Here is an 18,197-nt window from a genome sequence, read left to right as displayed (position 1 = left end):
GGCTACGACCAAGTCCTTGGGCCTGTCGGCCCAGCGCCAGCAGACTTCTGCTTTTCTTCCCTTTCGTGGCCAAGGAAGGGGCGCCCCCGCACGTTCGTCTAGCCACAGGCCGCAAAACCAACCTCAACGCGGTCGCACGAACAGGTGGGTGCTGCAAATCGTTCAAAGGGGCTACTCCCTCCCCTTCGAGGCAACACCCCCAGCCATGCCACCGTAGTACCACCCCCTGTCGGGGGATCACTTGCAACTTCTGCAGGAGGAAGTTACGGCCCTCTTGGCCAAGGGGGCCATTGAGTGCGTTCATGGGCCAGAAGTAGGACGTGGTTGTTATTGCCACTACTTTCTGGTTCCCAAGAAGGGCAAAGGGGGCCTGCGCCCTATCTTGGACCTCAGGAGCTTCAATGGCTTCCTCCGGAAGGAGAAGTTCAAGATGTTGACTTTAGCTCAGGTTCTGGTTGCCCTAGACCCTGGAGACTGGATGGTAGCGTTGAGCTTGCAGGACGCTTATTTCCATATTCCCGTCCTGCTTGCCCACCGGCGCTACCTGCGGTTCACGGTGGCCCACGAGCCCTTTCAGTTTACTGTGCTCCCCTTTGGACTCACCGGCTCACCAGTACCTCTCGGGTGTTTACGAAATTGATGGCAGTGGCCGCAGCTCATCTACGCAGATTAGGGGTTCCAGTCTTCCCCCTATCTTGACAACTGGTTGTTGAAGGCGGGCTCGCCCTAGACATTCGTCTCCCACCTCCAAATTACGGCCGATCTCCTGCATTTGCTGGGGTTCTCCATCAACGTGCCAAAGTCACACCTGATTCCCTCCCAGCAGCTCCTCTTCATCGGAGCAGTTCTGGACTCAGCGCAGTTTGGGGTTTATTCTCCCGAGCAGCGGGTTCAGGATATTCAGGCTCTGATTCCGATCTTTCAGCCTTTATCCCGGGTTTCGGTCCGGTTGACCCTACTGCTTCTGGGCCTGATGGCCTCCTGCATCCTGTTGGTGCATCACGCCAGGTGGCGAATGCGGGCTCTGCAGTGGGACCTGAAGTTCCAGTGGGTACAACATGAGGGCAACCTGTCCGACCACGTCCTAATCTCGGAGGGCACTGCGACACAACTGCAGTGGTGGCTCACAAATCGCAATTGGGTCCGGGGCAGCGCCCTCTCCCTTCCCCAACCGGAGCACACAGTGGTGACGGATGCCTCCCTCATGGGATGGGGTGGCCACATGGGAGAGGGTGAGATCAGAGGCCTCTGGTCTCCAGCGGAGTCCCGGCTCCACATCAACCTGTTGGAGCTTCGGGCGATCCGGCTTGAACTGAAAGCATTCCTTCCCTCTGTCCGGGGGAGTGTAGGCAGGTGTTCACAGACAACACCACTGCCATGTGGTACTGCAACAAGCAAGGCGGGTTGGGGTCGTGGACCCTATGTCAGGAGGCTCTGCGCCTCTTGTCATGGCTGGAACATCAGGGCATCACCCTGGTGGTTCAACACCTGGCAGGTTCCCTGAACGCCAGGGCAGACAAACCCAGCCATCGGTGCATGATGGATCACGAGTGGCATCTGAACTCGGACGTGGCGCAAGGTCTCTTTCAGCAGTGGGGAGAGCCTTGGTTAGATCTATTTGCGCAATGTCATCAGTTCTGCGCGTTGGAATTTCCAAGGCGGCACTCGCTCGGCGACACTTTTCGTCACGAGTGGCGTTGTGGTCTGTTGTACGCCTTTCCGCCTATACCACTTCTGCCCAGAGTGCTGAAGAAGATGCGGCGCGACCAGGCCCAAGTCATCCTTGTTGTTCCGGATTGGGCACGAAGATACTGGTATCCCGAGCTACTCAGTATGTCAATCGATCCCCCGATTTGACTGCCTCTTCAGGAGGACCTTCTGTTGCAACAGCAGAGGACGGTCCTCCACCCGAACCAGTCCAGCCTCCACCTACATGCGTGGAGAGCGGTAACAGTTGATGCCATTTGACTTGCCTCCTGAAGTCTGTAATGTCATTCTGGCAACCAGGAGTCCCTCCACAAAAACGATATACGCCTGCAGGTGGAACACATTTGTGGCATGGTGCACAGCAAAGGCTGTGGATCACCTATCTGCCACTCTTTCAGATGTTCTCCTCTTTCTTCTTTTCCTGGCCCAGCAGGGCTCTGCTCTGGGCACTATCAAGGGCTATCTTTCGGCCTTTTCAGCCTTCTTGAGGCTTCCTGATCAGCCTTCTCTTTTCAAGTCCCCTGTTGTAAATAGATTCTTGAAAGGCATTACTCACATGTTTCCTCCTGTTTCCTTTGTAATGCCTCAGTGGGACTTGAATCTGGTGTTAACCTATCTGATGTGTGCTCCCTTTGAGCCGTTCCACAACTGTCCTTTACGCCTTCTGACTCTAAAGACTGCTTTCCTGGTTGCCATCACCTCTGCCAGAAGAGTGGGTGAGCTCCAGGCTCTTTCCTCTAAGCCTCCTTTCCTTTCTGTCCATCCGGACAAAGTTGTTCTGAGGATTCATCCTTCTTTTCTACCCAAGGTGGTTACTGCCTTTCACCTCAGGCAGACCATTACCTTGCCCACCTTCTTTCTGCCTCCACATCCCTCAAAAGAGGAAGGGAGGCTCCACCTTCTGGACCCAAAACGTGCACTCTCCTTTTACCTGGACCGCACACGACAGTTCCGGGTGGACGACCAACTCTTTGTTGGCTCCGTGGGCGCTAAGAAAGGACAGGCGGTGCACAAACAAACCATCTCTCGGCGGGTCGTTTTGTGCATTAAGATCTGTTATTCCTTGGCTAAAAAGGATCCTCCTGTGGGGCTGCACGCCCACTCCACTCGGGCCTCGGCGGCTACTACTGCCTTGGGACGGGGAATCCCTTTGCAGGACATTTGTCAGGCAGCTACATGGGCCTCGCTGCACACCTTTGCCAAGCACTACTGCCTGGACAGCCACGTCCGGAGAGACAGCTTCTTTGTCCGTTCGGTTCTCCAGGACTTTCTGGTGTGATCTTGGTTCGCAGGCCCTCCACTGGGGTTGGTATTGCTGGGGTATCTATTCTAAGGTAAGGAATCTAACAATTAACGTGTTTCTTTCAGGTGCACAAGTTACTTCCCTTCGGTAACGATATATCTGTAAGAAACATTAGTTAGTGTTAGATTCCTTACCGCCTCACCCATCCTCCCCGTTCTGCGAACCAATATCTAAGGTTAAGGACTTTCCCTGCCAGGGCCCTAGTTTCATGGCACCAGTGTCGGTTTCTTGCATGGCTCTGCATTCCTGGCGCGGAAAGCTATGTACAGAACTGAAGTCAGCGCGCGAGGGCGGCGTCTAAGTACTCCAGCGACATCATCCCGGCGATCACGACGCCGACGACGGACGCGGAGCCGCAGACGACGCCTACCGATGCGCAGGGGTATTGCTGACAAAAACTTTCCAGATCCAGTCTGACGCCTGGGGATATTCTAAAGTAAGGAATCTAACACTAACTAATGTTTCTTACAGATATATCGGTACCGAAGGTAAGTAATTTGTGCGTCACACTCCAAGATATTTTCCAAGAATCGGGGTGTCCTCTAATTGACTTGTTTGCTACAAGTCAAAACACAAAATGCCAACGCTTTGCATCACAAGTCCGGGAACCAGGATCAGTGGGTGATGCGCTTTTGATGAATTTCTGTATACCTCTTCACCACTAATTCTATTGGTATTAATGTGGGTGAAACACTGAAGTGCAACAATACATATTATCCCAGAATGACCGTGGTGATTCCCAAAGCTTCTTCATCTATTTTTTTAGACCACACAAGAAATTGCTGTGCAGGCTGAATCTACTGTTGAAATTGCAGGGGAAGATGTTACATTATGTTAATCCATTTGTACAGCGCAAAGATTACCCAAAGGGGTGTCCTGACAATAACATGGAGAATTGACACGTCAATAAGGTGAATCCTTAATAAACAACCAAAACAAGCCACAATTAACTAATGAGCCCTAGTTCCTGAATAGACAGATGTTAGTGACTTCCTAAAATGGAGCAAAGATGGAATCTTCCGCTGGATGACAGGATACTCATTCCTAAATTTGACTACTCTTGCTAAAAATGCCTTACTTCCTGTGCGCCAGCGCTTTTTAGGACCAGCAGTCGAGCATCGGAGGAGTATAGGCAGCATGTAGGAATGTAATTATGACATTTTTGAGATAAGTTAATATGGCCCATGCCGTGAATTGCTTTGAAAACACTCTTTTAGCTACCAAGGTTTTTAATTCATCTGATGAGGAGGACAAACGTGAAATACCTAGTCCCAGTTTTGCACTGCATTTTGTATCCTCTGTAACCTCCTCATTTGACCCTTATCCATCCCAAGAAAAAAAAAAGAGTTGCAGTAATCCAAGAGACTAAGTATTGTCGCCTGATTTACTACTCTGTGGACATTCCTAGGGAGGAAGTGCAGAATTTTATTCAGCACCGTAAGCAAATAAAAAGCAGGTTGAGACCACATGTTGGACCGGTTCCAGATACACCTCCATATTATTTTTGCCTGCCCTTGCAAGTGCAGGGCGGACAGACCAAGAAGCCGGACAGAACTCTGACGGTAGCTGACTAGGTTTAGAACAGTGTTGTAGCCAGTGTACCTCCATTTGATCCAAGTTAAATGTTAAAGACTTATGTTGCAGCCAGGCATTAATGGTTATCATACACTGGTGAAAAGGTCCAAAGGGGTCAGCGCTTGATTTTTCTTTTGTGATGATTAACTGAGTATCATCAGCGTAGTTCATACACCACAGGCCAAACAAATGAATCACTTTCTCCAGTGACAGTTGTAAATATTAAAGAAGGTAGGGCTAGGTGCTGACAGTTGGGGTACTCCCAATGCAGTCTTAAAGTCAGACATATACATGGGAAGGTAAACTGCTTGTGTTCTGTTGGTAAGATGCGATCTGTACCACTCTAAGATCCTGCCTTTTATCCTCCTTTCATGCAGCCTGGCCAGGAGGATGCCATGGGAGACCACATTGAATGCTGCAGACAAGTCTTGTAGTACCAAAGCTGAACACTCAGCCTAGTCCAGCAGCATGCAAAGGTCATCCACCACAGCCAGCAAGGCTGTTTCAGAGCTGTGCCAGGGACAGCAACTAGATTGATGGGATCTAAAATCTGCCCATTTGCCAATCTCTCAGACAGAAAGTTGGTTAATATGTCTTTCGAGAATCATGACAGCAAACGGTAGAGAGTATTGCGGAATTTGCACTAGTTTCTTTTAGCAGTATTACTATTAGTAACTTTTTCCACACCTCAGGAACCAGTCCAGTGGGCAAAGAGCTATTGCACACTTCCAGTAGTAGGGATCCCAGGACGTCCACCACCGCTTTACACTGCAGAGGAGGTAGTGATTCCAGTGGAGACCCTGACTTAAGTTTTCTAGTAATGGAGGAAAACTCATCCCAGGACAACAGAGCCCATTGGCCTAGAGTGATATCCTGGTTAGAAATATCCAGGATTTCTTCTGTAAGCTTTACCAATACCCTCTGAGACCAGAAGATCAGGGACAGTGGGGTGGGAGGCTAGGAAATCCAGGATGGCCTCAATCATACTCTAAAAAGAATCTGACAACTTTATTGTTAACTTTTGAGTGTTGTAAATTCTATTTGATACACATTTTTGTGATGAAAAATCCCTCACTTTTTGATACACCTCCTTGGCAGAATTTTTTGCTCCCAGGATTTTGGTAGCAGAATTTTTTTCTTCACTAGCTACCAGACTCTTGAATCTTGTAAAGCCTCTCTCAACTCCTTACTTGCCAAGTTGGAGTAAACTGATCTGTCATAGGCAGTCAGATCTTTTGCAATTGAGTCTCTACAACTGTGTCCAATGCTGAGCCATCATTTCCACATATAATCGTTGCGATCGGCTGTATGGCTCTTGAAGCCCTAAAATATGGACACCTAGATCTGCTTCAGGAATGCATGAACATTCCTACCAGAACATCCTGCAGTTTCAAGTGGAAACTATTTGTCATCTGTCATTTATTTAGGAAAACATAAAAACAATCAACATATTCTCCATGCTAGGATGACATCCACTAAACAAACCATTGCTACATGGATGGTGGCCTGCACAGTATTCAAATTCTTTGCTGTCCCATCAAAGTTTTTCCGCCAACCTCTTGTCAAGCTCTTTGCAATGATTTTTCTCTTCTCTAAAATCCAAAGCAAACCAGGGAAGAGAGGGATTTGCTCTTTTGGGAGTACTTTTTTTCAACTGTGCAAACTGGTTAATGACTGCACTGAGCCAGAGATTGATTGCATAAATCAGTTGCCATATATATCTCCAGGGAATATAGGCTTAGAGGAAGGCAGTAAGGATGATGCTGGTGTCTGAAGTGAGCCATCCTTGAAGCTTCCAATACACTTAATTATTTTCTTAAAAGCACTGCATACCTCCTTTTCATTAAGGATTTGTACACTAGATCATTGAGTCCAAACAGGTTATGTATGACCCATGATAAGGAGGATTAAGAACTATTGTATTTTGAAGATGCAAATGGTGGTGGAAGGCTGCTTACAATATGTTTAACCACTGGCTGCATATCGGGGAAGCACTCCATCATTCTTTTGCTTTCCAGGCCACGTCAGTTTGGACTCAGCCACATGCACATCAGTCTTTACCCTGTTTCTCATGGGAACAGTCCAGCCTGAACTGCCAAGTCAGGTCCTCCCTTAACTGGAACCCAAGCGACCTAGGACCGGTTTCTCCCTAGTTATGGGCTCAACAACTGAGTACAGCTTGGTTCCAGTGACACAGTGAGCACAGGATCTTCATCTGATCATGTTCATGCCACTTAGGCCGGTACATGAAACAAACAAAAGGTGATCGGTGCCTCGTGCAATAAAACTAACCACTGGCAAACTTTTTTGAAGACCTCAACTTCCAATCATGGGTCCATATCTGTTGTTTATTTCTATTGGCCTCACCCGAAGCAATGCCATATTATGAAGGGTATCAAAGGATACATCATCAAGACATTGTATCTGCAACTCCATCCTTTGGAACTCAGCACAATTCTATGCTCCTAGCATACCTAATGAGTGAGATTTCCTGAAACTAGACCCTGAGAGTAATAAAAGGGATAGGTAGAAGCAAGTGACTTGGTTGAGCTTAGAGTAGGCTTTACCTAGTGCCCTATCTACTTTCCTATTCACAGGATCTGAGGGCGAAATATCCCCCAAGGACATTTTGAGTGGCCACCAGATTGGAAAGCATTGGACCCACAACACTGTAAAATATGTCTCCTACCACATACATCTTGACCAGGAATCTAGATATGCCGTACTTCTCCATGTATTTCCATTCCTGAAGGATGTCCCCTTCTACCACAGGAATGTCAGGCACAGTCTTAGAGGGAGGCCTAAAAATGTAGGAAAACAGTGTGGAACTGGTGCTCGGAACCTCTACTGGATCAGAAGAAAGTCCCACTTTGTCCCTTAAATAACCCAGTACCAGTGCTAAACCCTCTGTATCCACTAATTAACCCCTATGATTAGGTAGCACAGAGATATCTAAATCCTGCTTATAATCTGGACATTTCCAAGAGGAAGACAAAAAGACAGTTGAATCCAACATTCATGCCTCCTTGCCCTCTCCATGGCCAGCGCTTCAGAAAAAGTAGAGCCTTTCAAATGTATCATAAAGGTGGTTTTTCAACGGTAAATACCTTTACGACATATGCATTTTAATGTTCTCTGTGTTCTCCTTTGTGTTTTCCTTTGCTGTATATGCATATCAATATAGAAAACAGTGGCCCTAGACACTCCTTATCTATACTCAGTACTATAACAGTGATAAAGTATACTTCTGTAAATAATTCATAGAGGCTATAGACACATTCGTAAAGGCAAAGAGATCATCAAATCATAAACTGCTGGCCACTTCAAAATTAGTTAACTTGCAGATTTCAATTTATTCATTTGCACCGATTATTCATTTAAAAATGAACCATATATGCAACAGCATAATATGCAACATATAATATTCACACAGTTATTGTAAAAGGGGGAAAAAGGAGAGTGTGAAAGTAAGTGCTCATGTGAAGAGTAGAAAATAGAGATGAGAATCATCCAAAGGCATCGGAAGACAATTTCAATCTGTTAAAGCAAAAGGGGATCCAGCAAGCAATCCTGACAGAACTGATATCCCTTCAGTATAAGGCCTACCCCTATACACAATTTCAATTTCAGTAAATTTGTTGCAAACTTCTTGATGCAGCACAACTCCGTCTGTGATTGGGGTATGAGGGGGATCAAAGTTGGTTACAGGCCCATTCAGGGGATGTCGACATTTCGACCCTAGCGCATAAGGGTAAGTAGATTCCTCTACAGCGGGTCTTCCTCAGGACAGGGGAGGGGGACCTGCAAATAACCGTAAATAAGAAATTTAAAGTTCAAACATTCACAAAGCACTACGACCTGTAATTAGGAATAACTCACAGGTTAAACACTGCTTAAGCCATTTCTTCTGTGATGTGAATATGTCTACTGAGACCCTTCTCTGTGTTATGTTCAAAATGCTATAAAGTCTTCCTGAAGGAATCTGCAGGAAAAATGATATAATAAGTTTGTAACCTTCAGTAATACCTTTTCTGATAATACCCCATACTCCTTCACTCATTGCCTTTCTACACCCGCCTCTTCATTCTGTTAATATGTTGAGAGTTGTGTGAATATCGGTTTCTTTTACTTCATCTTTTCTTGCTTCTTTGGTGCATTGAATTAAATTAGAGTTGATGTCACAGACACTGGTAGCACCTTTATAGAGCAGCTGAGGTACGTTCATTGAGATGTCATGTATCTCTTCTTGTGTAGTAGGTCTGGACAATTTGTACCCAATACAGTAAAAATTTAAAATCTTCCTGAACTAGTGAGGTTCTTATGGATATTTTTTTAGATGACTTATCTACAGAAAGGTAGAATGTCCATCAGGAAAAGTATTTTGAAAGGTATATGCCCTATTCATTTGCTTATTGAAAAAATATATTATAAGACACATTTCCAGTTCCTCGAACTAGGTGAAGTGGCACTGGAAGAGAAACTAGGACTTAGTGAACTAGATTCACCATAAAGGTATCTTTCTGCTTTGGTTTATGTTTTACAGGCTTTAAATAAGGATATTTTGAAATTATCTTCCCGGTTGAATGTTGTGGAGACGGAGCTGACTAATAAAAGCACACAGTTGCATGACAGAGCCACAGACCAAGAGAGAAAGATTTCTGAAGAAGTTCAGACTCTGCAAAAGGAAAGAGATCACCTTCTTAAGAGAAGAGATAGCATGGACGAAAAACTGAAACATGGAAGGGTTCTGTCACCTGATGTAAGTAATGGAGCAAATTTATTTGAAATATTCTTGCCTTTGACTGGGTACTGAATATGTGGTAAATTCCCATGGCAATTCAATGCATTGTTTAAAATAAACGTGTTTGCCATTTTTTAAAGTAACTTTGTATCTGAGAGATTATTTAAGAGCATAGACGACAACACTTTTATGCTGTGATGAGAGTAATTCACATTAAAGAGGTTCCATAAAGAGTTTTTTTGCGATAAGTTGAACTAAACTCACTTTTACAATGATAGGGATATAAATGGAAATGTGGACATTTTTATATTTGGCTTGACAGCATAGCTGTCTACTTGACATTTTGATACAAATTATTTGAAACATACATAGAGTGAGCTTTGGTTCCGCCCAGAGGAGTATCACTCACTCACCATATGCTTTTGGTTGTCTGGTGTATTATTCAACCTCCTTTGGAGTGCTCTCATAGCCATGCTTGAGAGACTATTTTGCATCTCCACGGTACACTGAAATATCACTCATTAAAATCCATATATCATTAATGCATTTAAAAAATAAAGTACTTGTTTTTTGTTTTTCACTGCTGAAGGCTTGATAGGTTTGCCTACAGATCGCTTTTAGCTGCTTGCTGTTTGATGCTGAAGACCTGTTATGGATAACACCAGTAACTACTGTGGACTTTGGGCACTGTCTATTGCTTACCCCACTGGTTGACTTTAGTGTCCCTCTCATTTCCTTGCTTCTTATTCAACGGCTTTCCTCCCTCTTCTTGTTTTTGTCCCTCCTCTCGAGCATAGCTTCTTTACTATCCTTTTGATTGGATGACTTGCATTCTTCCATGGCTCAAATAGGGATCTATTATTTCTTTCTCTTTAAGTACTCCTTGGGAGTGCATGTGTTTTCTTGTTCTTTCCCTCACACCCTATTTCTTCCTCACAACATTGTTCCTATTTTTCTCTCTATTGCTCCCCACCCCTCCCAGGTTATCCATAAGAGCACAGCAACATGTATGTTGTTCCAGGGTTGAATAAAGAGCAGACTTTACTGGGTTGGTTTTCTTTTATCTTCTGCCTATCGCACGTTTTGCAGTATTTATAGTGGTGGGGGCCTACACTTACTCAGGCTGCATCTGAGGCTGAAGGTTTACTTAAAGGGACTGGATAGTAGATGTCTCTTGTCCAAGAGGGCCATGAATCTGCTCCCTGGCCTGCTCCAGACACCAAATTGCCTGGGCATTTGTTCCAGTTCAGAGTCTTTTGGAGACTCAATGGCAAGTGTTTTCTTTAACTTCTGGCCCTTCCTCAAACATCTGTTATGTACTTCGTATTACTTTTAAGCTGGATAAATTCTTTTCAGAGTTTCCTGAGTGAAATTCAAAAAATAAACCAGGCTTTTTTATAAAGACTGAAATTACTGAATTGAGTTTTGAGATTCCTTAAGATATGCATTTGCTTTTCCTTCAGTATCTTCCATTTTTAATTTACCTTTTTTTAAACAATACATTGTCAATCTGATTTTAAACACACAACCTACAGGCATTGCCAATACTTGTTAAACGGTTTTAGTCAGGATTCAAGATGCAAGTCAAAGACAAAGACTTTGTCAATGCTTGGTACAAAAATGCGATTGAAGTTTGATTAGGACCCCCAATCACACGCCTGTTGACCTCTGCCTACTAAGTACTTTAAAACTAAACCTATCCACAGGAGGAAAATCATAACTAGATGTAATCAAGCCAGCCCAGGCTAGAAAATCCTACAAATTTGCTTAGTGAATTTAGCTGTACAAAACAGATACCGGAAAAATAATTCACAAAATTAGTTGTGCTCACATCTCATGTCCTATTAGCTCTCCGTTCTTTTTCTTGTTCTTTTTTACATAGTAGTATGGTTTAAGTTGATGCACCATGGTGTCTCCCAGCTGTTCCATGCCTCACCTGCACTGCCCCGATCTACCTTCTCCCTCATCACCACTGTAGTTGATAAACATAATTCTTGAATGCTAAAGCATAAGCTTTTTAGTGGGTTTTACTGGGTGCTCTTCAGAATCCTGGATATGCTGGGTCAGACTCACACTCTGTAGTACATACAGTAGTACCAGAGTAGTACTGCTTACTAAGCACTTCACAAACCAATGAGTGTAAATCTCCATCACTCCCTCTCCTATCTTTTCTGTGGGGAGATGTAGGTATATAACTTAGTATCAAATGTGGGAGGGACTGAAAAAAGTGTAATACTTACTACTAAAGGAGAGGGGTTTAGAGAAGAGTATGGAGGGTTTTAAGGAAGACTACAGAGAGGTTTTGGGAGGCACAAACACCCACCTATAAAAGAGTTAAGCCTCCTGCTATTCACAAACCGTACTTCTAAATATACTGCAGCTATAAAGGGCCCAAACAGAAGAAAATGTACTACAGCTCAGACCTGTAGTAAGTCCAGCACCACACATGGCCAACCACTCACACTACAACACCCTCCTATAGAAAATAATGGAGGCATGGACTTAAAATAGAACCTCATAGGGAATAATTTAAAAAAAAGTATATACTTCTAATTTAATGTTAAAGAATTATATCAATAAAAAAAGTAAAAGTAAATATTATTTTATAGTAAAATATTTTGATAAACTTTTTATTTTAAAACATAAATGCAATAAAAAAACATAATTACATTAGTTTAAATTAATTCCATTGATAAGTTCATGCAACTTTTAATACACAATAAGTTAATACAGATCTTTAACTTTAGGTGTGATTTTTTAAAATAAATCTTTAAATGTCTATATTTACATTAATTAAATATTGAATTAAAAATGATTTACTTTATGGCTTAATCCCTGGTTGCTATAGTACAAGCAGTAGGCTTTTACCTAGAGAAATGTATGTTAGGTATTTCAGCAGCATCAAAATAACATTAAATCAGGTAATACAATACAATTCATAAAGCAATTTCATTAAGAATAATCTTTAAAAAAAAATAAAGTGCCATAAAAATGATCAAAATCTCATTAGGAGAACCAGAGATATGAAGTTGTGAAAGTTTTGAGTCGGAAATCAACAAGAAAACACGAAGTGCCAATGCAAATTATTGGTTACAGATGACCTAGAAGTACGTGAGATTTCAGGATGATTTCCACGGAGTGCCGGTCAGGTAGTCCTTGTGGTCTTACCAGTCAAAGGATTTACCTATGGACCTAGTGTGTGATTTATAGTTTGGCAGACACAACAGAGTTTGGCAAATGTGGTGTAGTACCCTGTTTGCAAAAATAACGATGCACCTTCCCTGCTTAGGCTCGGGAGGCCATGTTGATGGAAAGCTACCTCCAGTGGCCTGATGGAGTGAGGGCTCTCGGAGGAAGGGCATTACACTGCCTGCCCTATTTAGGGTCTAATGTGTGATGTCCTTTTTTTGTCTATCACCACCAACTTTAGTGTGTAATATAGAAAGACAAATAGTGATTCCAACACGCATAAGAAAAACCTCCCTGCATGTGGGAGTCATTAATAGAGTGGGAGTTTTTTGTCTTTCAATAACAAACTATCTCTTTGTGAGTTTGTTTTTGAAAAACAAAATGCTTGGTGGAATTCTTTCAAGATCAACTGTGGCTGTCCACCAAATGTTTTGTTCATTGATGGGAACTGTCCTTAGGTTTTTTTCTGAAAGTCGGACTCCATTATCAAGGTAAGGCAAATGCTGCAATCAGCAAGGGTCCTTCAAAGTTCGAAAAGTGGAGTTTGGGTTTCCGCAAAAGGTTTTCATTAAAAATCTAAATGAGACAAGGCTGGGTTCTGTAGCTGCTGAAGTTACTTCACCCCAGGGTACTTTGCATCTTGTTCTTGTCCCACTTTTTTCCTTCTAACATAGTCACCTTTTTAGAGCTTGTAACCCTCCAATGCAGCAATTCTGAACGCTGTAACCAGTCAGGGCTCCCAAGGCCTGATACTAACATTATGAGGTTTAGCTGAAACCTTTTCCTTAACTGCAAAAAGCTCTGAGCTGGGCAAACCTGAAATTCTTTCTTATGCTGGAAAAGTGAGACTACACTAAGTAACACCAATTAGGAGACTGTTATTGTATTAAGTGTATTATTATGTATTTATATTGTATTTATGTCGTGCAAATCAAGCCAAATGGCAGTGAAGCACTGTACATGGTCAAAGGTGAGCTTAAAGTCAGCAAGTAATATGAGAAAGTCGAACTGTGCATTGTGATGTAGTGTTCTTTAAAGAGGAGAGTATTCAACTCTTTCTCTCCTACATTGGATATAGGGGCGTTGTGCCAGATCATATGTGCATAGATGGAAAATGCCTCTGCCTTTTTTAAAAAATGTTTACACTTCATAGTCTGCAGTATAGATGGTCTTTTCTGTGGGTTGCTAAGAGCCACCAGAGATAGTGAGCTTGCCTGCAAGGTACGCAGGGTGGTGGTTGTGATGGTTTTGTAAATGGTGCATGTAATACAGACTTCCAGCTGCAGATTCCTTACCTTTTGAATTATCTCCAGGCTTCAGACTGGAGCATTACCCCTGCGTGCTTGTAGGTGGCGTTTGGCACCTACTGGTGAACCGCACCGGAAGTGCCATTCGCGGTGCCTATATAAGCGCCAGCCCTCCGATGTTAGTTTTTTATTTACATACCAGTTAGCACACATATGGAGAAAGTTGCCCCTTAGTCATTTTTTCTAAACTTTTTTCGAGTTTTTGTTGAAGTTTTTTTTTTTTAGATCCTCTCCTGGTATGGCAGAGTTGTTATCTCGGAAGGCTGGCTTAAGCCCTGCGGTGCCAGTTACTGCTCGATGTCAGTTACTGACCCACATCTTGTATGCCTTTGGTGCCTCGAGTGCGACTTCGATCCGAAGGCCTGCTCCGATTGCCATGCCATGAACCTGAAGGCCTTGAGAGAGCGATCCCTGAAGCTCCTGGCGGCTCGACGTGCGATGCCACAATTATGTCGATCCCTGTCGAGAGGAAGGTCCAGGGATTGGTTGCGGAGTCCAAGATCTGTCACCCCGGCGCGCAAGCATCCTAGCCTATGCGTGGCCGAGGACACGGTACCCACAGACCTCGTTGGCCAGCCAAAGGCCGGATCAGTCCACCACTGCCCCAGCAGCCTCAGCCTCCAAACCCTTATAGTTTGTCCTCTTACCATCATGGCTGCTGGGCTTCATTGCCTCCTGCATCCTGCTTGTGACACATGCCCGCTGGCATACGCAGGCTCTGTAGTGGGTGTAGCATCAGGGAAATCTCTCCGACATGGTTCAGATTTCGTAGGGAACAGCGAAAGATCTGCAGTGGTGGATAACATATTGCGATTGGGTCAGCAACAGACCCCTCTCCCGCCCCCAACCAGATCTGACAGTAGTGACAGATGCGTCACTCCTGGGATGGTTTGGCCAACTGGGAGAGGTTGAGATCAGAGGCCTCTGGTCTCTGGTGGAATCCGGACTCCACATCAACCTTCTGGAGCTCAGAGCCATCTGGGTGGTATTAAAATCCTTTCTATCCTCCATCAAGGGAAGGCTAGTGCAGGTGTTCATGGACAACACCGCCATGTAGTACTGTGACATATCAGGCGGGTTGGGGTTGGGGACTCTTTGTGAAGAGGTCCTGCGTCTCTGGACTTGGCTAGAATGTCAGGTCATTTCCCTGGTGGTTCAACACCTGGGGGGCTCTCTGAATGCTGGAGCGGACAAACTCAACTGAAGATGCCTAGCAGATCATGTATGTCATCTCCATCCGAAGGTGGTGCAAGGTTATTTCAGCAGTTGGAGCACCTTGGCTAGATCTTTGTGCCACCACCAAGTGCGTGCAATGTCAGCATTTCTGCACGCTGGAGTTTCCAAGGTGGCTCTTGCTTGGAGATGCTTTTCATCTCAAGCTCAGGTCTCCTGTATGGCTTTCCACCCATATCACGCCTGCCCTGAGTTATCAAGAACAGCCGAGCAAAAAGTCATCCTTGTGGCTCCGGACAGGGCTTGGAGAGTTTTGTATTCCGAGCAGTTGAGCATGGCCATCGATCCTCTGATCAGACTGTCCCTTTGGTAAGATCTTCTGTCGTAGAAGTGGGGGGAGGGTTCTTCACCTAAACATGTGAATGCTCTACCTTCTTGCGTGGTGATTCAGCGGCAACAGTTAACAGCTTTCGATCTTCCTCCCGAAGTCTGCAACATTGACTTGGCAGCCAGGCATCCCTCCACTTAGACAGTATGCGCCTGTCGTAGTGAAAAATTTGTGGCATGGTGTATAGCAAGACAGATCGATCCCCTTTCTGCCCTCTTTTCTCAGGTCCTCCTCTTTATTTTTTCTCTTGCCCCGCAGGTATCAGCTATGGGCACTCTCAATGGCTATCTTTCTGCTATTTCAGCTTTTCTCCGGTTGCCTGACCAGCCATTCCTCTTTAAATCCCCTATTGTAAATAGATTATTGAAAGGTTTGCAACATTTGTTTTCACCTTCCCCATTTATTATGCCTCAGTGAGACCACAATCTTGTCTTCACTTTCCTTGTGTGTGCTCCTTATGAGCCTTTGCTCAATTGTCCTCTCAGGCTCCTTGTCATCAACAGGCCTTTCTCGTAGAGGTAATATCTGCCTGGAGGGTCAGCGAGCTTCAGTCTTTATCATCGAAGCCACCAGACAAACTGGTGCTTCGTACGTGAGCTTCCTTTGTATCGAAAGTGGTCACTCATTTTCACGTAGGCCAATCTATCACTCTGTCTACTTTTTATGCTCTGCTGCATCCCTCTAAGGAAGAGGAGCAGCTTCACTGCCTGGACCAAAAATAGAGTTGTTGTTCTACCTGGTCCGCACACAACAGTTCCGTGTGGACAGCCAACTCTTTGTGGGGTATGTCGGAGCGAAGTAAGGAAAAGGCGGTGCAGAAGCAGACCATCTCCTAATGGATCCTGCTTTGTATCAAGATCTGCTACGCACCGGCCAAAAAGCAACTCCCAGTGGGCTTGCAGACTCATTTCATCAGAGTTAAAGCTGCCACCACTGCATTAGCACATGGAGTTCTGGTCCTGGATATCTGCCAGGCAGCAACGAGGGCTTCTTTGCACACGTTCACAAAACTCTGCTGCCTGGATAGTCCGGTCTGTCAGGACGGGCACTTTGTCTATTCGGTCCTGCAGGACTTTCTTGGATGAAATTGATCTGCAGACCCACCTCTTGAGAGGTATTGCTTGGGTATCTATTCAAAAGGTAAGGAATGTGGGGCTAGAAGTCTATCAGATGAACAAGTTACTTACCTTCGGTAACACCTTGTCTGGTAGAGACTCTAACTGCAAATTCCTGACCCACCCATCCTCCCCATTTTCGAATGGAATTCTTGGGACAAGGCTTTTCCCGCTTCAGGGCCCAAGTTTTCCACACTAGGGGTCAGTGTTCTTCGTGGCTCGGTGCTCCTGGCATGGAATGTCATGAAAGAAAATTGACATCAGCGTGCTGAGGTGGAGCCTATATAGGCACCCCACATGTCATTTCCAATGCTGGTAGCGCCACGCGGAGCTGAACGTCGCAACCTACCAGTACGCACAGGTACTGCTCAGGAAGAATTTGCAGATCCAGTCTGAGGCCTGGAGATGATTCAAAAGGTATGGAATCTGCGGCTAGATAGAGTCTCTACTGGATATGGCATTACAGAAGGTAAGTAAAGTGTTCACCTAGTTTCGAAGGTGATGGGGACTGGCAAGAGGAGTCAATGGAGTTCAATCAGGAGGAAGTAATGGTATTTCAGGCCCTGGATGAGATGTGCTGCTGTGTGTAGGATGCTCCTAAGGCAGTGGTTCCCAATCTGTGCGCCGCGGTACCCCAGTGCCCCATGAAATCCAGCTAGGGGCGTCGCGCAACAACCACAGAGTTTCAGAACCACACATTCCTGGTCCTCTAAATGCTTCTGCATTTTATAATAAATTGGAATTCCAGTTGAGAGTCTGCACGTCGTTTCTCATAAAATTATTGGCATGTACTGCCATCTAGCGGTTGCTTTCCAAATAAATCTAGCAGAGAATCGGCCATAAACATGGCAGAAGGCAAGAAGTGGGCCCAAGTTCTTGCGTCTGAAGGAGTGAAAGCGTAACAACAGATAAACAGCTGCTGGTAAGTTTTTTAGTTCATAAAGGCATCATCACCTGTCCAACCAGTCCTTCTTTCCAAGGCTCACTTATTAATGAGCGATTCCCCACCTATTATTCTGGGCTAGGTTGTTCAGAGAGCTCAAAACCCAACTGCCTCCGCTGGACTCTTTACATGCACCAAATCATTTTAACCGAAGTTGGTCCCTTAGTATAGCAGGCTCCTTCTTCCCCAGGGGTGGTTATTTATAAAGTCCAGCTCAAAGTCACTTCACGATTTTCCAATATTTAATTTGCAAAATAATGTCACAGGTGCTAACATCCAGAGCAGATATCATTCCCCCCCTGCAAAATAAATCCACACATTTCATGTTTCACTTTTATGACCAGATGAGAGTGGCACCCTGATGATCAATTGACGTCATTTTTGTACCTTTAACAGACCCTGCCAGGGTGTGTAGTGTATAACCAACTCTTTATTAAAGATTCTTCTGCAAGGTGGTGTTCAATACTTTGTATTTCATGTGCCCTCTGTATTTGCACACATGCAATCAGGTTTATTTTAGTCCACTAAAGCAGACTATTTGAGTGAGTGATAATATCCTTAAGATTAAGATCATTAGTAAAGTAAAACGGTTTCAGTTGGCAGTGAGGGAGTTCTCAGGAGCCCATTTCTCACACGAGAGGACATCACTCAGTAAAGTATCACACCAGCATGACAGAACATGGCAGCAATGCATGGTATGTACTGTGCATTTGGTGTTAATTATGGAATTCCTTATATAGCGAATTGTTAATGTTG

General features: G+C 44.6%; 1 protein-coding gene across 1 annotated transcript in view; it reads left to right on the top strand.

Moving 5' to 3' along the window:
* Positions 1 to 18,197, top strand: part of KIF27 (kinesin family member 27) — a 437,315-nt gene that overhangs the window by 351,330 nt on the left and 67,788 nt on the right. The window contains exon 14 of the mRNA XM_078675808.1: positions 9,129 to 9,344. Coding sequence (XP_078531934.1) covers positions 9,129 to 9,344 — 216 coding nt within the window. The remainder of the gene's footprint in view (positions 1 to 9,128; positions 9,345 to 18,197) is intronic.

This window comes from Lissotriton helveticus, chromosome 2_1 (assembly GCF_964261635.1).
Source record: "Lissotriton helveticus chromosome 2_1, aLisHel1.1, whole genome shotgun sequence".
Classification (NCBI taxonomy): Eukaryota; Metazoa; Chordata; class Amphibia; order Caudata; family Salamandridae; genus Lissotriton; species Lissotriton helveticus.
This window is presented reverse-complemented; position numbering and strand designations above follow the sequence as displayed.